This window comes from Zonotrichia albicollis, chromosome 38, assembly GCF_047830755.1.
Source record: "Zonotrichia albicollis isolate bZonAlb1 chromosome 38, bZonAlb1.hap1, whole genome shotgun sequence".
Taxonomy (NCBI): domain Eukaryota; kingdom Metazoa; phylum Chordata; class Aves; order Passeriformes; family Passerellidae; genus Zonotrichia; species Zonotrichia albicollis.
The window spans coordinates 1,094,921-1,117,651 of NC_133856.1; the positions used below are offsets into that span (position 1 = coordinate 1,094,921).

Here is a 22,731-nt window from a genome sequence, read left to right on the forward strand (position 1 = left end):
AATTTGGGTTTTTCAGATGGAATTGGAGAACGGCTCCTGCTGGAGGCCGCCATGGAGTGAGGGCAATAAAGGGGTTTTATTGGAAAATAAACGGGGTTTTATGGGTGGCTTTTGTGGGAAAATGGGGGTGGGGGCAGGGAGAAAAATTGGGGGGGATTTGTGCTTTTTTTGGGGTTTTTTTTTCAAAGTTTTTGGGGCTTTTTGGCACCAAATTGGGGATTTTTTGTGGGTTTTTTTGGGGGTTTTTTTGCACCAATTTGGGGATTTTTTTGGTGGGTTTTTTGGGGGTTTTTTTGCACCAATTTGGGGAATGTTTTTTGTTTTTTTGGGGGCTTTTTTAGCACCAATTTGGGGACTTTTTTGGGGTTTTTTGTGCACCAATTGGGATTTTTTGGGGGTTTTTGCACCAATTTGGGGATTTTTTTGGGGGGTTTTTTTGCGCCACTTTGGGGCTTTTCGAGTTTTTATTTCAGGTAAGATTTGGGGATTTTTGTCCCATTTTGGGTTTTTTTCAGGTTTTTTGGGGGGATTTTTTGTCTCATTTTGGGGATTTTTTTGGGGTGGGATTGGGGATTTTTTGCTCCAGTTTGGGTTTTTTTCAGATGGAATTGGAGAACGGCTCCTGCTGGAGGCTGCCATGGAGTGAGGGCAATAAAGGGATTTTATTGGAAAATAAATGGGATTTTATGGGTGGTTTGTGTGGGGAAATGGGGGTGGGAAAAAATTTGGGGTGTTTTGTGCATTTTTGGGGGTTTTTTCAATGTTTTTGGGGTTTTTTTGGCACCAATTTGGGAGGTTTTGGGGTTTTTTGCACCAATTTGGGGATTTTTGGGGATTTTTTTGGGGTTTTTTTTGCACCAATTTGGGGATTTTTTTAGGGTTTTTTTGCACCAATTTGGGGATTTTTGGGGATTTTTTTGCGGGTTTTTTTGCACCAATTTGGGGATTTTTGGGGGGTTTTTTGGGGCTTTTTTTGCACCAATTTGGGGATTTTTTGGGGGTTTTTTTGCGTCACTTTGGGACTTTTCGAGTTTTTTTTCCAGGTGGATTTGGGGATTTTTGTCCCATTTTGGGGATTTTTTTTCAATTTTTTGGGGTGATTTTTGTCCCATTTTGGGGATTTTTTTGGGGTGGGATTGGGGATTTTTTGCTCCAGTTTGGGTTTGCTTTCAGATGGGATTGGGGATTTTTTTGTCTCATTTTGGGGATTTTTTTTCAATTTTTTGGGGGATTTTTGTCCCATTTTTTGGTTTTATTTTCAGGTGGGATTGGGGATTTTCTGCTCCAATTTGGGGATTTTTTTTTCAATTTTTTTGGGGATTTTTGTCCCATTTTTTAGTTTGATTTTCAGGTGGGATTGGGGATTTTTTGCTCCAATTTGGGTTTCTCAGATGGAATTGGAGAACGGCTCCTGCTGGAGCCCACCATGGAGTGAGGGCAATAAAGGGATTTTATTGGAAAATAAACGGGAATTTGGGTGATTTTTGTGGGAAAATGGGGCTGGGGGATGGGAAAAAATTTGGGGGTTTTTGTGTCTTTTTTGGGTTTTTTTTAGGGTGGGATTGGGGGATTTTTTGTTACAACTTGGGTGGTTTTTTTTGGTTTTTTGTGCCAATTTGGCCTTTTTTCTAGTTTTATTTTTCAAGTGGAATTGGGGATTTTTTGCTCCACATTGAGGATTTTTTCGATCCAATTTGGGGGTTTTTCAGGTGGAATCAAGGAATTTTTGCTCCAATTTGAATCTTTTGGGGGCTTTTTTTCCAATGGAACCAGGGTCTTTTTTTCTCGAAATTATTTTTTTTTTTCAGGTGGGATTAGGGAGGTTTTGTGCCAATTTGGGTTTTTTCTTCAGGGGGGTAATTTGGGACCCCCCACCCCAAAATTTGGGGTTCTCCCCGGTACTTTCGGACCCCCCCAAATTGAGACCCCCACCCCCAATTCCCTCACCCCTATTTTGGGCTTTTCACCCTAAAATTTGGGGTCTCCCCCTCCAAAATTCCGATTTTTTCTCATTCCCCGAATTTGGCGTCTCCCCCCTTTCCGCGCATGCGCGGGGCGGAACAATCTCGCAGTGGGCGGGGCCAGCGGGGGATACTGGGCGTGGTCTGTACACGCCCATATAAGGTCATGGGCGTGGCTAAGCGGCACAGACGTGACCTAACGCGGCTGGTGGGCGTGGTTTGGATTAAAAGGGGGCGTGGTTTGCGCGGAAACGGGCGTGGATAAGAGGTGGGCGTGGCCAAGGAGTGGGCGTGGCCAGGCGAAGATGGCAGCGCTGAGCGGGGACGCGCTGGGGCTGGAGCGGGGGTACGGGCGGGATTTGGGGCGAATTTGGGGGATTTTGGGCAATTTTGGGGAATTTGGGGGGGTCCGGGGGGGTCCTGAGGGTGGGGGGAGGGGGAGGGGGGGCGGCAGGAATGGGGGAGGGGGCGACGAGGGGTGGTTGGGGGGCATTAAATGGGAGATTTGGGGGGTTTGGGAGGATTTTGGGGTTTTTTGGGGGGTTTGAGGATTTGATGAGGGGGAAGTTTGGGGGTCTCGGGATTTTGGGGGTCTGGGGATGGGTGGGGGGGTCAAGGAGGGGCACAGGGGGAGTTTTTGGGTTGATTTTGAGGGATAATTTTGGGGTTTGATTTTTTTGGGGTGATTTTAGGGGATTTGGGGGTGATTTGAGCTGATTTTGGGGCTGTTTTGGGTTGGCTCTGGGGGGATTTGGGGGTGATTTTGGCTTTGATTTTGGGGGGTGACTCTCGGGTGGGTTTGGGATGACTCTGAGGGTGATTTTGGGGTCATTTTGGGCCTGTTTTGGGGTGATTTTGGGGTCATTTTGGGTGGATTTTGGGCCTGTTTTGGGGTGATTTTGGTGGATTCTGGGGGTGATTTTTGGGCTGCTTTGGAGTGATTTTGGGGGTAATTTTGGGATGATTTTGGGGGTGTGTCTCTGTTTGATTTTGGGGTCATTTTGGGGCTGTTTTGGGGGTGATTTGGGGGTGATTTTCGAGTGTTTTTGGGGGCTGTTTTGGGGTGAATCTGGGGCTGATTTTGGGGTGATTTTCGGGTGGTTTTGGGGTGTGTCTGTGTTTGATTTTGGGGTCATTTTGGGGCTGTTTTGGGGTGATTTTGGGGGTGATTTTGGGGCTGATTTTGGGGCTGTTCTGAGGCTGTTTTGGGGTTATTCAGGAGGTGATTTTGGGGCTGTTTTGGGATGACTCTGGAGTGGCTTTGGGGTGATTTTGGGGTGATTTGGGGGCTGTTTTAGGGTTGGCTTTGGGGGTGATTTTGGGGTGACTTTGGGGTTACTCTGGGGGTGACTTTGGGCTGCCTGGGGCTGATTTTTGGGCCTATTTTGGGGTGATTTTGGGCTGTTTTGGGGTGACTGGGGGTGATTTTTGGGGCTGTTTGGAGTTGGCTCAGGGGCTGATTTTGGGGTGATTTTTGGGGCTGTTTTGGGTTGGCTCGGGTCATTTTGGGATTACTCTGGGGGTGATTTTTGGGTGATTTGGGGTTGATTTTGGGGTGTGTCTGTGTTTGATTTTGGGGTGACTTTGGGTTGATTCTGGGGGTTATTTTGAGGCTGTTTTGGGGGGACTCTGGGGGTGATTTTGGGGTGACCGGTTTTGATTTTGGAGTGATTTTGGGGCTGTTCTGGGGTGATTTGGGGGTGATTTTCGGGTGCTTTTGGGGCTGTTTTGGGGTGAATCTGGGGCTGTTTTGGGGTTACTCTGGGGGTGACTTTGGGGTGACTGGGGCTGATTTTTGGGCCTATTTTGGGGTGACTTTGGGTTGATTTTGGGGTGATTTTTGGGGCTGTTTTGGGTTGGTTTTGGGGTTGATTTTGGGATTACTCTGGGGGTGATTTTGGGGCTGTTTTGGGGTGTTTCTGTGTTTGATTTTGGGGTCGTTTTGGGATTGATTCTGGGGGTGATTTTGGGATATTTTTGGGCTGATTATGGGGTGATTTTGGGATGATTCTGGGGTGGTTTTGGGGTGATTTTGGATGATTCTGGTGGTGATTTTGGGATCATTTTGGGGTGACTCTGGGGGGTGATTTGGGGGCGGTTTGGGGGTGATTTTGGGGTGACTCTGGAGGTGATTTTGGGGTTTGATTACTGGGTGATGTTGGGGTGATTTTGGATTGATTCTGAGTGGGATTTTGGGTCATTTTGGGATGATTCTGGGATTGATGTTGGGGTGATTTAGGGCTGTTTTGGGGTGATTCTGGGGTAAATCTGGGGGGTGACTTTGGGTTGATTCCGGGGGTGATTTTGGGGTGACTTTGGGTCATTTTGGGATGACTCTGGCTTTGATTTTGGAGTGAATCTGAGAGTGATTTTGGGGGTGACTTTGGGTTAATTCTGGGGGGGATTTTGGGGGTGACTTTGAGGCTGATTTTGGGGTGTGTCTGGTTTTGATTTTGGGGTTATTTTGGGATGACTCCAGGGTGATTTTGGGGTCATTTTGGGTTGATTCTGGGGGTGATTTGGGGACTGGTTTGGGGTGATTATGGGGTGACTCTGGAGTCATTTAGGGTTGATTCTGGGGGTGACTTCGGGGCTGTTTTGGGGTGACTCTAGGGATAGTTTTTGGGGTGATTTTGGGGTGACTTTGGGGGTGATTCTGGGGATGACTTTGGGGCTGTTTTGGGGTGATTTTGGGGCTGTTTTGGGATGATTTTGGGGTGACTTTGGGGCTGTTTGGGGTGACTTTGGGGCTGTTTTGGGGGGTGACTTTGGGGCTGTTTTGAGGTGGTTCTGAGGCTGTTTTGGGGTAATTTTGGGGTGACCCTGGGGCTGATTCTGGGCGTGATTTTGGGGCTGTTTTGGGGTGATTTGGGGGTGACTTTGGGTTGATTCTGGGGATGAGTTTGGGACTGTTTTGGGGTGATTTTGGAGCTGTTTTGGGATGATTTTGGGGTGACTTTGGGATGATTCTGGGGTGACTCTGGGGCTGTTTTGGGGTGATTTTGGGGTGACTCTGGGGCTGTTTTGGGGTGATTTTGGGCCTGTTTTGGGGTGAGTTTGGGGTGACTTTGGGGCTGTTTGGGGGTGACTCTAGGGATGGTTTTGGGGGTGACTCTGGGGCTGTTTTGGGGTGATTTTGGGGCTGTTTTGGGGTGATTTTGGGGTGACTCTGGGGCTGTTTGGGGGTGATTTTGGTGGTGACTCTGGGGCTGTTTTGGGGCGATTTTGGGGTGACTTTGGGTTGATTCTCGGGATGACTCTGGGGCTGTTTTGGGATGATTTTGGGGTTGTTTTGGGGTGACTTTGGGATGATTCTGGAGATATTTTGGGGCTGTTTTGGGGTGACTTTGGGGCTGTTTTTGGGGTGGTTCTGAGGCTGTTTTAGGGTGACTCTAGGGGTGATTTTGGAAGTGACTTTGGGGCTGTTTTGGGGTTAATTTTGGGGTGACCCTGGGGCTGTTTTGGGGTGATTTTGGGGTGACCCTGGGCTGGCTGTTTTGGGGTGATTTTGGGGCTGTTTTTGGGGCGATTTGGGGTGACTTTGGGGGCTGTTTAGGGTGACTTTGGGGCTGTTTTGGGGTGATTTTGGGGTGACTTTGGGGCTGATTCTGGGCGTGATTTTTGGGGGCTGTTTTGGGGCGATTCTTGGGGTGACTTTGGGTTGATTCTGGGGATGACTCTGGGGCTGTTTTGGGGTGATTTTGGGGTGACTCAGGCTGGTTTTGGGATGATTTTGGGGCTGTTTTGGGGTGATTTTGGGGGTGATTTTGGGGCTGTTTGGGGGGTGATTTTAGGATGATTCTAGGGATGATTCTGGGGGTGACTTTGGGGCTGTTTTGGGTGATTTTGGGGGTGATTTTAAGATGATTCTAGGGATGATTCTGGGGGTGATTTTAGGGTGACTGGAGATGATTTTGGGGGTGACTTTGGGTTGATTCTGTGCATGATTTGCGGGCTGTTTTGGGGTGATTTGGGGTGACTTTGGGGCTGTTTTGGGGTGATTTTGAGGTGACTTTGGGGCTATTTTGGAGTAACCATGGGGACTGATTCTGGGGGTGATTTGTGGGCGGTTTTGGGGTGATTTTGGGGGGGTGATTTTAGGGTGACTGGAGATGATTTTGGGGTGAATTTGAGGTGATTTTTGGGGTGACTTTGGGTTGATTCTGGGGATGACTTTGAGGCTGTTTTGGGGTGACTCTAGGGGTGATTTTGGAGTGACTTTGGGGCTATTTTGGGGTAATTTTGGGGGTGACCCTGGGGCTGATTCTGGGCGTGATTTTGGGGCTGTTTTGGGGGTGATTTTGGGGCTGTTTTGGGGTGATTTTGGGGCTGTTTTGGGGTGGTTTTTAGGATGATTCTAGGGCTGATTCTGGGCGTGACTTTGGGGCTGTTTTGGGGTGATTTTGGGATGATTCTGGGGATGACTTTGGGGCTGTTTTGGGGTGACTCTGGGGCTGTTTTGGGGTGATTTTGGGGTGACTTTGGGGCTGTTTTGGGGTGATTTTGGGGCTGTTTTGGGGTGACCCTGGGGCTGATTCTGGGGGTGATTTTGTGGGCTGTTTTGGGGTGACTTTGGGGCTGTTTGGGGCTGTTTTGTGGGGTGATTTTGGGGGTGATTTTGGGGCTGTTTTGGGGTGATTTTGGGGTGACTCTGGGGCTGTTTTTGTGGCGATTTTGGGGTGACTTTGGGGCTGTTTTGGGGTGATTTTGGGGCTGTTTTGGGGCTGATTTTGGGGTGATTTTGGGGTGACTTTGGGGCTGTTTGGGGGAGATTTTGGGGCTGTTTTGGGGGTGATTTTGGGGCTGTTTTGGGGTGATTTTGGGGCTGTTTTGGGGTGATTCTGGGGGTGATTTGTGGGCTGTTTTGGGGTGATTTTGGGGTGACTTTGGGGCTGTTTTGGGGTGATTTTGGGGCTGTTTTGGGGTGATTTTGGGGTGACTTTGGGGCTGTTTGGGGGTGACTTTGGGGCTGTTTTGGGGTGATTTTGGGGTGACTTTGGGGCTGTTTTGGGGTGATTTTGGGGTGACTTTAGGTTGATTCTGGGGATGACTCTGGGGCTGTTTTGGGGTGATTTTGGGGTGACTTTGGGGCTGTTTTGGGGTGATTTTGGGGTGGTTTTGGGGTGACTCTGGGGCTGTTTGGGGGTGACTTTGGGGCTGTTTTGGGGTGATTTTGGGGTGACTTTGGGGCTGTTTGGGGGTGATTTTGGGGTGACCCTGGGGCTGTTTGGGGGTGATTTTGGGGCTGTTTTGGGGTAATTTTGGGGTGACCCTGGGGCTGATTCTGGGTGTGATTTGTGGGCTGTTTTGTGGTGATTTTGGGGTGACTTTAGGGCTGTTTTGGGGTGACTTTGGGGCTGTTCTGGGGTGATTTTGGGGCTGTTTGGGGGTGATTTTGGGGTGACTTTGCGTTGATTCTGGGGGTGATTTGTGGGCTGTTTTGGGGTGACCCTGGGGCTGTTTTGGGATGATTTTGGGGTGACTTTGGGGTGATTCTGGGCGTGATTTTGGGGCTGTTTTGGGGTAATTTTGGGGTGACTTTGGGTTGATTCTGGGTGTGATTTGTGTGCTGTTTTGGGGTGATTTTGGGGCTGTTTTGGGGCTGTTTTGGGTTGATTCTGGGGGTGATTTTGGGGCTGTTTTGGGGTGATTTTGGGGTGACTCTGGGGCTGTTTGGGGTGATTTTGGGGTGACCCTGGGGCTGATTCTGGGCGTGATTTTGGGCTGTTTTGGGGTGATTTTGGGGTGACTTTGGGATGATTCTGGGGATGACTTTGGGGCTGTTTTGGGGTGATTTTGGGGCTCTTTTGGGGTGATTTTGGGGCTGTTTTGGGGTGATTCTGGGGCTGTTTTGGGGTGATTTTGGGGCTGTTTTGGGGTGGTTTTGGGGTGACCATGGGGCTGATTCTGGGCGTGATTTTGGGGCTGTTTTGGGGTGACTTTGGGTTGATTCTGGGGGTGATTTTGGGGCTGTTTTGGGGTGATTTTGGGGTGACTTTGGGGCTGTTTTGGGGTGATTTTGGGGCTGTTTTGGGGTGGTTTTAGGATGATTCTAGGATGATTCTGGGCGTGATTTTGGGGCTGTTTTGGGGTGACTTTGGGTTGATTCTGGGGGTGATTTTGGGGCTGTTTTGGGGCTGTTTTGGGGTAATTTTGGGGTGACTTTGGGATGATTCTGGGGGATGACTTTGGGGCTGTTTTGGGGTGATTTTGGGGCTATTTTGGGGCTGTTTTGGGGTGACTTTGGGGTGATTTTGGGGGTGACTTTGGGGCTGTTTTGGGGTGATTTTGGGGTGACTTTGGGGCTGTTTGGGGTGATTTTTGGGGCTGTTTTGGGGTGATTTTGGGGCTGTTTTGGGGTGACTCTAGGGGTGATTTTGGGGTGACCCTGGGGCTGATTCTGGGCATGATTTTGGGGTGATTTTGGGTTGATTCTGGGGATGATTTTGGGGTGACTTTGGGCTGATTTTGGGGTGACTCTGGGGCTGTTTTGTGGTGATTTTGGGGTGACTCTGGGGCTGTTTGGGGGTGATTTTGGGGGTGACTCTGGGGCTGTTTGGGGGTGATTTTGGGGTGACTTTGGGATGATTCTGGGGATGACTTTGGGGCTGTTTTGGGGTGACTCTAGGGATGGTTTTGGGGCTATTTTGGGGTGACTTTGGGGTGATTTTGGGGGTCCCCAGACGTGTCCCGGGCCGTGGAGCTGCTGGAGCGGCTCCAGCGCAGTGGGGAGCTGCCCCCCCAGAAGCTGCAGGCGCTGCAGAGGGTCCTGCAGAGCAAGTTCTGCTCCGCCATCCGCGAGGTGACCCCAAAAACCCCCCAAAATCCCCCAAATCCACCCCAAAACTGCCCCAGAAACCCCTAAAAATCCCCAAATCCACCTGGGAACCCCCCAAAATCCCTCAAATCCACCCCAAAACCCACCTGGGAATCCCAAGAAACTCAAATCCACCCCAAAATCCCTCAAATCCACCCCAAAACTGCCCCAAAACTGCTCCAGAAACCCCAAATCCACCCCAAAATCCACCTGGGAACCTCAAACCCTACCTGGGACCCCAGAACCCACAAATCCACCCCAAAACTGCCCCAGAAACCCCCAAAAAACCCCAAATCCACCCCAAAACTGCCCCAGAAACCCCCAGAAAACCCCAAATCCACCTGGGAACCCCCCAAAATCCCCCAAACCACCCGAAAATTGCTCCAGAAACCCCAAATCCACCTCAAAACCCACCCAGAAAACCCCAAATCCACCCCAAAACTGCCCCAGAAACCCCCAGAAAACCCCAAATCCACCCCAAAAAAAACCCAAATCCACCCCAAAACCCACCTGGGAACCTCAAACCCTACCTGGGAACCCCAAAACCCACCCCAAAACCACCCCAGAAACCCCAAATCCACTCCAAAATCCCCCAAATCCACCCCAAAACTGCCCCAGAAACCCCTAAAAAACCCCAAATCCACCCCAAAAAACCCCAAATCCACCCCAAAACTGCCCCAGAAACCCCCCAAAAAACCCCAAATCCACCCCAAAAAACCCCCAAATCCACCCCAAAACTGCCCCAGAAACCCCCAAAACCCACCTGGGAACCTCAAAACCCACCTGGGAATCCCCAGAAACCCCAAATCCACCCCCAAATCCCCCAAATCCACCCCAAAACCCACCTGGGAATCCCCAAATTCACGCCAGAAAACCCCCCAAAACCCCAAACCCACCCCAAAACCCACAAATCCACCCCCAAATCTGCCCAAAACCCACCCCAAAACCAGCCCAGAAGCCCCCAAATCTGCCCCAAAACCCACCTGGGAATCCCCCAAAAACCCAAATCCACCCCAAAACCCACAAATCCACCCCCAAAATCCCCCAAACTCACCCCAAAACCAGCCCAGAAACCCCCAAAAAACCCCAAAAAACCCCAAATCCACCCCAAAACTGCCCCAGAAACCCCTAAAAATCCCCAAATCCACCTCAAAAAAAACCCAAATCCACCCCAAAACCGCCCCAGAAAACCCAAATCCACCCCAAAACCCACCTGGGAATCTCAAAACCCATCTGAGAACCCCAAATTCAATCTGGGAACCCCAAAATCCACCTGGGAACCCCCAAAATCCCCCCCTAAAACCCCAAAATCGCATCCCGGGCACCCCAAAATCCACCTGGGAACCCCCAAAATCCACCTGGGAACCCCCAAAATCCACCTGGGAACCCCAAAATCCATCCCGGGCACCCCAAATCCATCTGGGAACCCCCAAATCCACCTGGGAACCCCCAAAATCCCCCCTAAAACCCCCCAAAAATCCATCCCAGGCACCCCAAAATCCACCTGGGAGACCCCAAAATCCACTTGGGAGGCCCCAAAATCCATCCCAGGCACCCCAAAATCCACCTGGGGAACCCCAAAATCCACCTGGGAACCCCAAAATCCCCCCTAAAACCCCCAAAATCCACCTGGGAGACCCCCAAAATCCACCTGGGAACCCCCAAAATCCACCTGGGAGACCCCAAAATCCATCCCGGGCACCCCAAAATCCACCTGGGAACCCCAAAATCCCTCCAGGGCACCCCAAAATCCACCTGGGGAACCCCAAAATCCCCCCCTAAAACCCCCAAAAATCCATCTGGGAACCCCCAAAATCCACCTGGGAGACCTCAAAATCCACCTGGGAACCCCCAAAATCCATCTGGGAGACCCCAAAATCCACCTGGGAACCCCAAAATCCACCTGGGAGACCCCAAAATCCACCTGGGAACACCAAAATCCCCCCTAAAACCCCCAGATCCATCTGGGAACCCCAAAATCCACCTGGGAACCCCCAAATCCACCTGGGAACCCCCAAAATCCACCTGGGAACCCCCCAAAATCCACCTGGGAACCCCCAAAATCCACCCGGGAACCTCCAAAATCCACCTGGGAACCCCCAAAATCCCCCCTAAAACCCGCCAAAATCCACCTGGGAACCCCCAAAATCCATCTGAGAACCCCCAAAATCCACCTGGGAACCCCCCAGAATCCATCCCGGGCACCCCAAAATCCACCTGGGAACCCCCCAAAATCCATCCTGGGCACCCCAAAATCCACCTGGGAGACCCCCAAAATCCCCCCCTAAAACCCCCAAATCCATCTGGGAACCCTCAAATCCACCTGGGAACCCCAAAAATCCACCTGGGGAGACCCCAAAATCCACCTGGGAACCCCAAAATCCACCTGGGAACCCCCAAAATCCATCCCAGGCACCCCAAAATCCACCTGGGAGACCCCAAAACCCACCTGGGAACCCCAAAATCCACCTGGGGAACCCCCAAAATCCACCTGGGAACCCCAAAATCCATCTGGGAACCCCAAAATCCACCAGGGAGACCCCAAAATCCACCAGGGAGACCCCAAAATCCACCTGGGAACCCCAAAATCCACCTGGGAGACCCCCAAAATCCACCTGGGAACCCCCCAAAATCCATCTGGGAAACCCCAAAATCCACCTGGGAACCCCAAAATCCTTCCTAAAACCCCAAAATCCATCCCGGGCACCCCAAAATCCCCCCTAAAACCCCCAGATCCATCTGGGAACCCCAAAATCCATCTGAGAACCCCCAGAATCCACCTGGGAACCCCAAAATCCACCTGGGAACCCCAAAATCCCCCCTTAAAACCCCAAAATCCACCTGGGAACCCCCAAAATCCACCTGGGGAACCCCCAAAATCCATCCCGGGCACCCCAAAATCCACCTGGGGGAACCCCAAAATCCCCCCTAAAACCCAAAATCCATCTGGGGAGACCCCAAAAACCCCTCCAGGGCCTCTCCAATTTCACCCCAATTTCCCAAAATCCCCCCCAAAATCTCTCCTGGGACCCCTCCCCAGTTTGGGGGGGCTGCCCGGGGGTTTTTGGGGGTCCCCCCCAAATCCCGGGGTCCCCCCCCAGGTCTATGAGCAGCTCTACGACACCTTGGACATCGCGGGGAGCCCCGAAATCCGCGCCCACGCCACGGCAAAGGTACCCCAAAAACACCCCCAAAATCCACCCCGGGGACCCCAAAAACAACCCCAAAAATAAACTGGGACCCAAAATCCACCCCTGGGACCCCAAAAATTAACCTGGGACCCCAAAAATAAACTGGGGACCCAAAATAAACTGGGACCCCAAAAATAAACCTGGGACCCCAAAATCCACCCCGGGACCCCAAAAATAAACCTGGGACCCCAAAAATAAACCTGGAACCCCAAAAACAAACCTGGGACCCTAAAACTCCTAGGAATCCTAAAACCCCTCCTGATGACCCCAAAAAGTCACCAGGGGACCCCAAAAATAAACCTGGGGACCCCAAAAATAAACTGGGATCCCAAAAATAAACCTGGGGCCCCAAAATATCCCGGGGGACCCCAAAATAAACTGGAACTCCAAAAACAAACTGGGACCCCAAAATCCACCCCTGGGACCTCAAAAATAAACCTGGGACCCCAAAAATAAACTGGGACCCACAAATCCACCCCTGGGAACCCAAAATCCACCCCTAGGTCCCCAAAATCCACCCCTGGGACCCCAAAAATAAACCTGGGACCCCAAAATCCACCCCTGGGGACCCAAAAATAAACCTGGGGACCCAAAAATAAATCTGGGACCCCAAAAAATAAACTGGGACCCCAAAACCAAACTGAGACCCCAAAAATAAACCTGGGACCCCAAAAATAAACTGGGACCCCCAAAAATAAACCTGGGGACCCAAAAATAAACCTGGGGACCCCAAAATAAACCTGGGACCCCCAAAAATAAAACTGGGACCCCAGAAATAAACCTGGGGACTCAAAAAATAAACTGGGACCCCAAAATAAACTGGGACCCCCGAAATCCACCCTGGGGGACCCCAAAAATAAACCTGGGGACCCAAAAATAAACCTGGGACCCCAAAAATAAACCTGGGACCCCAAAAATAAACCTGGGGACCCCAAAAATAAACTTGGATCCCAAAATCCACCCCTGGGACCCCAAAAATAAACTGGGACCCCAAAATATCCTGGGGACCCAAAAATAAACTGGGACCCCAAAAATAAACTGGGGCCCCCAAAAATAAACTGGGACCCCAAAATATTCTGGGGACCCAAAAATAAACTGGGACCCAAAAATAAACCTGGGGACCCCAAAAATAAACTTGGATCCCAAAATCCACCCCTGGGACCCCAAAAATAAACCTGGAACCCCAAAATAAACTGGGACCCCAAAATATCCTGGGGACCCAAAAATAAACTGGGATCCCAAAATCCATCCCTGGGACCCCAAAAATAAACCTGGGGTTCCCCAAAAATAAACCTGGGACCCCAAAATATCCCGGGGGACCCCAAAAATAAACTGGGACCCCAAAAATAAACTGGGACCCCCAAAATCCACCCCTGGGACCTCAAAAATAAACCTGGGACCCCAAAAATAAACTGGGACCCCCAAAATCCACCCTGGGACCCCAAAAATAAACCTGGGGACCCAAAAATAAACTGGGACCCCAAAATCCACCCTGGGACCCCCAAAAATAAACCTGGGGACCCAAAAATAAACTTGGATCCCAAAAATACCCTTGGGACCCCAAAAATTAACCAAGGCACCCAAAAATAAACTGGGACCCCCAAAAATAAACTGGAACTCCAAAAACAAACTGGGACCCCAAAATCCACCCCTGGGATCCCAAAAATAAACTGGGACCCCAGAAATAAACCTGGGGACCCCAAAAATAAACCTGGGACCCCAAAAACTGCCCTGGGACTCCAAAGAAATTCTGGGACCGCAGAGCAATTCAATGTCCCCCAATGCCCCAATGTCCCCAACCCCCCCCAAATGTCCCCAATGCCCTCAGTCCTCCTGATGTCCCCAATGTCCCCCAATGTCCCCAATGTTCTCAATCCCCTCAATATCCCCCAGTGTCCCCAATGTCCCCAATGATTTCAATGATTCCAATTTCCCCCAATGTCCCCAATCCACCCAATGTCCCCAATGTCCCCAACCCAATGTCCCCCAATGTCCCCAATACCCTCAATGTCTCCAAATGTCCCCAATGTCCCAGTGATCCCAATGTTGCCATTGCCCCCAATGTCCCCAATGCCCCCAATGTCCCCAATGTCCCCCCAACCCTCCCAGCACCCCCAGTGTCCTGAATGTCCCCAATGTCCCAAATCCCCTCAACGTCTGCAATGTCTCCAAATGTCCCCAGTGTCCCCAACGCCCACCATGTCCCCAATGTCCTCAATGATTCCAGTGTCCCTCAATGACCCCCAATCCACCCAATGTCCCCCAATCCCCCCCAACACCCCCAGTGTCCCCAATGCCCCCAATGTCCCCGATGTCCCCCAAACCCCCAATGTCCCCAATGTCCCCAATGTGCCCAATACCTTCAATGTCCTCAGTACCCCCAAAGCCTCCAATGTCCCCATGTCCCCAATGCCCTCAATGTCCCCAATGTCCCAAATGTCCCCCAATACCCTCAGTGTTCCCAATGGCCCCAATACTCTCAATGACTCCAATATGCTCCAAAGACCCCCAATGTCCCCAATGTCCCCAAATCCCCCCAATGTCTCCAGTGTCCCCAATGTCCCCAATGTCCCCAAATGCCCCCAATGTCCCCCATGTCCCCAATATCCCCAACCCCCCTCGCTGTCCCCAATGCCCCCACTGTCCCCACTGTCCCCTCACTGTCCCCAATGCCCCCAGTGTTCCCAATGTCCTCAATGATTCCAATATCCCCCAATGCCCCCAATGTCCTGAATGTCCCCAATGTCTCCAGTGACCCCAGTGTCCCCAATGTCCTCAGTATCTCGTGTCCCCCAATGTCCCCATTGTCCCCAATGCCCCCAATGTCCCCAATCCCCCTCAACGTCCACAAACGTCCCCAACATCCCCAGTCCCCCCAATGTCCCCCAATGTCCCCATTATTCCCAACACCCCCAATGTCCTGAATGTCCCCAAATCCCCCCAATGTCCCCACTGTCCCCACTGTCCCCTCACTGTCCCCAATGCCCCCAGTGTCCCCAATGTCCTCAGTGATTCCAATATCCCCCCAATGTCCTGAATGTCCCCAATGTCCCCAACCCCCACCTTGTCCCCAGTGTCCCCAATGTCCCCAACCCTCCCAATGCCCCCAATGTCCCCAACCCCCCGCAATGTCCCCAATGTCCCCATTGTCTCCAATGTCCCCAATGCCCCCCAATGTCCCCACTGTCCCCATTGTCTCCAATGTCCCCAACCCCCGCAATGTCCCCACTGTCCCCATTGTCCCCACTGTCCCCATTGTCCCCAATGTCCCCAATGTCCTGAATGTCCCCAATGTCCCCACTGTCCCCCCACTGTCCCCAGGCCACGGTGGCGGCGTTCGCGGCCAGCGAGGGCCACGCGCACTCCGCGGGTGGTGGAGCTGCCCAATGTCCCCAATGTCCCCAATACCTTCAATGTCCTCAGTACCCCCAAAGCTTCCAATGTCCCAAATCCCCTCAATGTCCCCAACGTCCCAAATGTCCCCAATCCACTCCGTGTCCCCAATACCCTCAGTGTCCCCCAATGGCCCCAATACTCTCAGTGACTCCAATATGCTCAAAGACCCCAATGTCCCCAATGTCCCCAAATCCCCCAATGTCCCCAACACCCCCAATGTCCCCAATGTCCAAACCCCCCCCAATGTCCCCACTGTCCCCACTGTCCCCTCACTGTCCCCAATGCCCCCAGTGTTCCCAATGTCCTCAATGATTCCAATATCCCCCAATGCCCCCAATGTCCTCAGTATCTCCAGTGTCCCCAGTGTCCCCAACCCCCCCAATGTCCCCACTGTCCCCATTGTCCCCAATGCCCCCAATGTCCCCAATCCCCTCAACGTCCACAAACGTCCCCAACATCCCTCAAACCCCCAATGTCCCCAATGTCCCCAATGATTCCAATATCCCCCAGTGTCCCCAATGACCTCAGTATCTCCAATGTCCCCAATGTCCCCAACGCCCCCAATGTCCCCAGTATCCCCAAATGTCCCCAATGTCCTGAATGTCCCCAATGTCCCCAACCCCCGCAATGCCCCCAATCCCCCCAATGTCCCCAATGCCCCCAATGCCCCCAATCCCCCCAATGTCCCCAATGTCCCCCAACACCCCCAATTTCCCCAATGTCCCCAACCCCCCCATTGTCCCCAACCCCCCCAATGTCCCCAATGCCCCCACTGTCCCCAGGCCACGGTGGCGGCGTTCGCGGCCAGCGAGGGCCACGCGCACCCCGCGGGTGGTGGAGCTGCCCAAGACCGAGGAGGGGCTGGGCTTCAACATCATGGGCGGCAAGGAGCAGAACTCGCCCATCTACATCTCCAGGGGTGATCCCGGGCGGCGTGGCCGACCGCCACGGGGGGCTCAAACGGGGGGATCAGCTGCTCAGCGTCAACGGCGTGGTGAGATTTGGGGAGAAATCCCGGGATTTTGGGGTTTTTGTGGGGTTTAGAATCCCTTACATTGGGGTTTTGGGGTGTTTGGAATGGGTAAATTGGGGTTTGAAGGGTTAAATTGAGGTTTGGGGTGGCCGACCGCCATGGGGGGCTCAAACGGGGCGATCAGCTGCTGAGTGTCAACGGCGTGGTGAGATTTGGGGGTGAAATGCCGGGATTTTGGGGGGTTTTGGGGGTGGTTTGGAATGGTTACAGTGGTATTTGAAGGGGTTAAATTTGGGTTTTGGGGTGGTTTTGGGGGGTTTGGAGTGGTTATATTTGGGTTTTGGGGGGTTTGGGTGGGATATGGGGGGATCAGGAGAAGGGATGAGCTGCTCAGCGTCAATGGTGTGGTGAGGATTTGGGGTGAAATCCCGGGATTTTGGGGTTTTGTGGGGTTAGATTGGGATTTGAAGGGTTAAATTTGGGTTTTGGTGGGGTTTGGGTGGATTTGGGGTGGCCGACCGCCACGGGGGGCTCAAACGGGGGGGATCAACTCCTGAGCGTCAATGGCGTGGTGAGATCTGGGGAGAAATCCCGGGATTTTGGGGGTTTTTGTGGGGTTAGATTGGGATTTGAAGGGTTAAATTTGGGTTTTGGGGTGGTTTTGGGGGGTTTGGAGTGGTCGTATTTGGGTTTTTGGGGGGTTCGGGTGGGATATGGGGGGATCAGGAGAAGGGATCAGCTGCTCAGCGTCAACAGCGTGGTGAGATTTGGGGAGAAATCCCGGGATTTTGGGGGTTTTGTGGGGTTAGATTGGGATTTGAAGGGTTAAATTGGGATTTGAAGGGTTAAATTGGGGTTTTGGGGTGGTTTTGGGGGGGATTTGGGGTGGCCGACTGCCACGGGGGGCTCAAACGGGGGGATCAACTGCTGAGTGTCAACGGCGTGGTGAGATCTGGGGTGAAATCCCGGGATTTTGGGGGTTTGGGGTGGTTTAGAGTGGTTACAGTGGTGTTTGAAGGGTTAAATTTGGGGTTTGAAGGGTTAAATTGGGGTTTGGGGTGGCCCGACCGCCACGGGGGGCTCAAACGGGGGGATCAGCTCCTGAGTGTCAACGGCGTGGTGAGATTTGGGGAGAAATCCCGGGATTTTGGGGTTTTTGTGGGGTGAGATTGGGATTTGAAGGGTTAAATTTGCATTTTGGGGTGGTTTTGGGGGGTTTGGAGTGGTTATATTTGGGTTTTGGGGGGTTTGGGTGCGATATGAGGGGATCAGGAGAAGGGATCAGCTGCTCAGCGTCAACGGCGTGGTGAGATTTGGGGTGAATTCCCGGGATTTTGGGGTGGTTAAATTTGGATTATGGGGTGTTTAAAGTGGTTAAATTGGGGTTTGGAGTGGTCATATTTGGGTTTTGGGGGGTTCAGGTGGGATATGGGGGATCAGGAGAAGGGATCAGCTGCTCAGCGTCAACGGCGTGGTGAGATTTGGGGAGAAATCCCGGGATTTTGGGGTTTTGGGGTGGTTTGGAGTGGTTACAGTGGTATCTGAAGGGTTAAATTTGGAGTTTGAAGGGTTAAATTGGGGTTTGGGGTGGCCGACTGCCACGGGGGGCTCAAACGGGGCGACCAGCTGCTCAGTGTCAACGGCGTGGTGAGATCTGGGGGAGAAATCCTGGGATTTTGGGGTTTTTGTGGGGTTTAGATTGGGATTTGAAGGGTTAAATATGGGGTTTGAAGGGTTAAATTTGGGTTTTGGGGTGGTTTTGGTGGGATTTGGCGTGGCCGACCGCCACGGGGGGCTCAAACGGGGTGACCAGCTGCTGAGTGTCAATGGCATGGTGAGATTTGGGGAGAAATCCCGGGATTTTGGGGTTTTGGGGTGGTTTGGAATGGTTACAGGGGTTTTTGAAGGGTTAGATTGGGGTTTGAAGGGTTAAATTGGGGTTATTTAATGTTGAAAGGGTTAAATTGGGGGTTTGGGGTGGTTTTGGTGGGATTTGGGGTGGCCGACGGCCACGGGGGGCTCAAACGGGGCGACCAGCTGCTGAGCGTCAACGGCGTTGGTGAGATTTGGGGGAAATCCCGGGATTTTGGGGTTTTTGTGGGGTTAGATTGGGGTTTGAAGGGTTAAATTTGCATTTTGGGGTTGTTTTGGTGGGTTTGGGGTGGCCGACCGCCACGGGGGGCTCAAACGGGGAGATCAGCTGCTCAGCGTCAACGGCGTGGTGAGATTTGGGGAGAAATCCCCGGGATTTTGGGGTTTTTGTGGGGTGAGATTGGGATTTGAAGGGTTAAATTTGGGGTTTGAAGGGTTAAATTTGGGTTTTGGGGTGGTTTTGTTGGGATATGGGGTGGCCGACCGCCATGGGGGGCTCAAACAGGGGGATCAACTCCTGAGTGTCAACGGCGTGGTGAGATTTGGGGAGAAATCCCGGGATTTTGGGGTTTTTGGGGTGGTTAAATTTGGATTATGGGGTGTTTGAAGCGGTTAAATTGGGTTTTGGAGTGGTTATATTTGGGTTTTGGGGAGTTTGGGTGGGATATGGGGGGATCAGGAGAAGGGATCAGCTGCTCAGCGTCAACAGCGTGGTGAGATTTGGGGTGAAATCCCGGGATTTTGGGGTTTTTGTGGGGTGAGATTGGGATTTGAAGGGTTAAATTTGGGTTTTGGGGTGGTTTTGGGGGGCTTGGAGTGGTTATATTTGGGTTTTGGGGGGTTCAGGTGGGATATGGGGGGATCAGGAGAAGGGATCAGCTGCTCAGCGTCAATGGTGTGGTGAGATTTGGGGTGAAATCCCGGGATTTTGGGGGTTTTTGGGTGGTTTAGAATCCTTACATTGGGTTTTGGGGTGGTTTTGGGGGGTTTGGGTGGGATTTGGGGTGGCCGACGGCCACGGGGGGCTCAAACGGGGGGATCAGCTCCTGAGCGTCAACGGCGTGGTGAGATTTGGGGTGAAATCCCGGGATTTGGGGGTTTTTGGGGTGGTTTGGAATGGTTACAGTGGTATTTGAAGGGTTAAATTTGGGTTTTGGGGTGGTTTTGGGAGGTTTGGGGTGGCCAACCACCATGGGGGGCTCAAACGGGGGGATCAGCTCCTGAGTGTCAACGGGTGTGGTGAGATTTGGGGAGAAATCCCGGGATTTTGGGGTTTTTGTGGGGTTAGATTGGGATTTGAAGGGTTAAATTTGGGTTTTGGGGTGGTTTTGGGGGGTTTGGGGTGGCCGACCGCCACGGGGGGCTCAAACGGGGCGACCAGCTGCTCAGCTGTCAACGGCGTGGGTGAGATTTGGGGAGAAATCCCGGATTTTGGGGTTTTTGGGGTGGTTGAATTTGGGTTATGGGGTGTTTAAAGTGGTTAAATTGAGGTTTGGAGTGGTTATATTTGGGTTTTGGGGGGTTCGGGTGGGATATGGGGGGATCAGGAGAAGGGATCAGCTGCTCAGCGTCAATGGGGTGGTGAGATTTGGGGAGAAATCCCGGGATTTTGGGGTTTTTGGGGGGTTTGGAATCCTTACATTGGGTTTTGGGGTTGTTTTGGGGGGTTTGGGTGGGATTTGGGGTGGCCGACCGCCACGGGGGGCTCAAACGGGGGGATCAGCTCCTGAGCGTCAACGGCGTGGTGAGATTTGGGGAGAAATCCCGGGATTTTGGGGGTTTTGGAGGGTTTAGAATCCTTACATTGGGGTTTTGGGGTGTTTGGAATGGGTAAATTGGGGTTTTGGTGGGATTTGGGGTGGGCCGACCACCACGGGGGGCTCAGATGGGGGGATCAACTGCTCAGCGTCAACGGCGTGGTGAGATTTGGGGAGAAATCCCGGGATTTTGGGGGTTTGGAATGGTTTACAGTGGTATCTGAAGGGTTAAATTTGGGTTTTGGGTGGTTTTGGGGGGTTTGGAGTGGTTATATTTGGTTTTGGGGGTTCAGGTGGGATATGGGGGGGATCAGGAGAAGGGATCAGCTGCTCAGCGTCAATGGTGTGGTGAGATTTGGGAGAAATCCCGGGATTTTGGGGTTTTGGGGTGGTTTGAAATGGTTAAATTGAGGTTTATAATGGATAAGTTGGAGTTTGAAGGGTTAACTTGGGGTTTGGGGGGTTTGGGTGGGATTTGGGGTGACCAGCTCCTCAGTGTCAACAGCATGGTGAGGATTTGGGGAAAATTCTGGCGATTTGGGGGTTTTTGGGGGGGTTAAATTGGGATTTTGGGGTGTTTAAAGTGGTTAAATTGGGATTTGGGATGGGGTTTTTGGGACTGGGGCATTTTTTGGGTGGGGTTTTTTGGGATTCCAGTTGGGTTTTTGGGTTCTGGTTGGGTTTTTGGGATTGTGGCATTTTTTTTGGAGTGGTTTTTGGGGTGGTTTTTGGGGTTGGGCCAGTTTTTGGTTGGGTTTTTGGGGTTCTGGTTGGGTTTTTGGGGTTGTGGCATTTTTTGGAGTGGTTTTTGGGGTGGTTTTTGGGGTTTGGGGCAGTTTTGGGGTGGGTTTTTGGGATCAGGGCAGTTTTTGGGTGGCTTTTGAGGTTCAGGTTGGATTTTTGGGATTCTGGTTGGATTTTTGGGACCGGGTCAGTTTTGGGGTGATTTTTGGGGTTCCATTTGGGGTTTTTGGGGCTCCATTTGGGTTTTTGGGGTGCAGAGCGTGGAGGGGGAGCAGCACGAGCGCGCCGTGGAGCTGCTGAAGGGATTTTGGGGTTCAGGTTGGGTTTTTGGGTCGGGGAAGTTTTTGGGGTGGTTTTTTGGGGTTCAGGGACAGTTCTGGTTGGGTTTTTGGGGTTCAGGTTGGGTTTTTGGGGTCCAGGCAGTTTCTGGGTAATTTTTGGGGTTCCATTTGGGGTTTTTGGGGCGCAGAGCGTGGAGGGGGGAGCAGCACGAGCGCGCCGTGGAGCTGCTGAAGGGATTTTGGGGTTCAGGGTGGGTTTTCGGGACCGGGTCAGTTTCTGGGTGATTTTTTGGGGTTGGGTCAGTTTTGGGGCTCCATTTGGGGTTTTGGGGCGCAGAGCGTGGAGGGGGAGCAGCACGAGCGCACCGTGGAGCTGCTGAAGGGATTTTGGGGTTACATTTTGGGTTTTTGGGGTGCAGAGCGTGGAGGGGGAGCAGCACGAGCGCGCCGTGGAGCTGCTGAAGGGATTTTGGGGGTTCAGGTTGTGTTTTTGGGGTTCCATTTTGGGTTTTTGGGGCGCAGAGCGTGGAGGGGGAGCAGCACGAGCGCGCCGTGGAGCTGCTGAAGGGATTTTGGGGTTCAGGTCGGGTTTTTGGGATCAGGTCAGTTTTTGGTTGGGTTTTTGGGGTTCAGGTTGGTTTTTGGGGTGCAGAGCGTGGAGGGGGAGCAGCACGAGCGCGCCGTGGAGCTGCTGAAGGGATTTTGGGGTTCAGGTTGGTTTTTTGGGGTGCAGAGCGTGGAGGGGGAGCAGCACGAGCGCGCCGTGGAGCTGCTGAAGGGATTTTGGGGTTACATTTGGGGTTTTTGGGGTTCCATTTGGGTTTTTGGGCGCAGAGCGTGGAGGGGGAGCAGCACGAGCGCGCCGTGGAGCTGCTGAAGGGATTTTGGGGTTCAGGTTGGTTTTTGGGGCGCAGAGCGTGGAGGGGGAGCAGCACGAGCGCGCCGTGGAGCTGCTGAAGGCGGCGCAGGGCTCGGTGAAGCTCGTGGTCCGGTACACGCCGCGCGTTGCTCGAGGAGATGGAGGCGCGATTCGAGAAACTGCGCACGGCGCGGCGCCGCCAGCACAACAGCTACTCGTGAGCCCCAAAACCCGAATTCCCAAAATCCCAAAATCCCGAAATTCCTGTGCTCTCAAATCCCAAAATCCCAAAATTCCTGTGCCCCCAAATCCCAAAATCCCAAAATTCCTGTGCCCCCAAATCCCAAAATCCCAAAATTCCTGTGCACCCAAATCCCAAAATCCCAAAATCCCGAAATCCCTCTGCTCCCAAATCCCAAAATCCCGAAATCCCAAAATTCCTGTGCTCCCAAATCCCCAAAATCCCAAAATCCCTGTGCTCCCAAATCCCAAAATTCCTGAGACCCCAAATTCCAAAATCCCAAAATTCCTGAGACCCCAAATCCCAATATCCCAAAATTCCTGAGATCCCAAATCCCGAAATCCCTGTGCTCCAAAATCCCAAAATCCCAAAATTCCTGTGCTCCAAAATCCCAATATCCCTGTGCTCCCAAATCCAGAATCCCAAAATTCCTGTGCTCCAAAATCCCAAAATTCCTGAGACCCCAAATCCCAAAATCACTGTGCTCCAAAATCCCAAAATCCCAAAATCCCTGTGCTCCCAAATCCCAAAATCCCAAAATTCCTGTGCCCCCAGATCCCAAAATCCCAAAATTCCTGTGCTCCAAAATCCCAAAATCCCTGTGCTCCAAAATCCCAAAATTCCTGTGCTCCCAAATCA

At 52.2% G+C, this 22,731-nt stretch overlaps 1 protein-coding gene across 1 annotated transcript in view; it reads left to right on the forward strand.

The window, feature by feature from the left end:
* The first annotated feature begins 2,169 nt into the window (after nt 1-2,169).
* Nucleotides 2,170-22,731, forward strand: part of LOC141726689 (protein lin-7 homolog B-like) — a 21,292-nt gene continuing 730 nt past the window's right edge. Inside the window, 8 exon segments of the mRNA XM_074531659.1 lie at nt 2,170-2,305; nt 8,644-8,763; nt 11,880-11,951; nt 16,148-16,189; nt 16,191-16,283; nt 16,285-16,359; nt 21,907-21,999; nt 22,001-22,068. Coding sequence (XP_074387760.1) covers nt 2,267-2,305; nt 8,644-8,763; nt 11,880-11,951; nt 16,148-16,189; nt 16,191-16,283; nt 16,285-16,359; nt 21,907-21,999; nt 22,001-22,068 — 602 coding nt within the window. The 5' untranslated portion in view covers nt 2,170-2,266.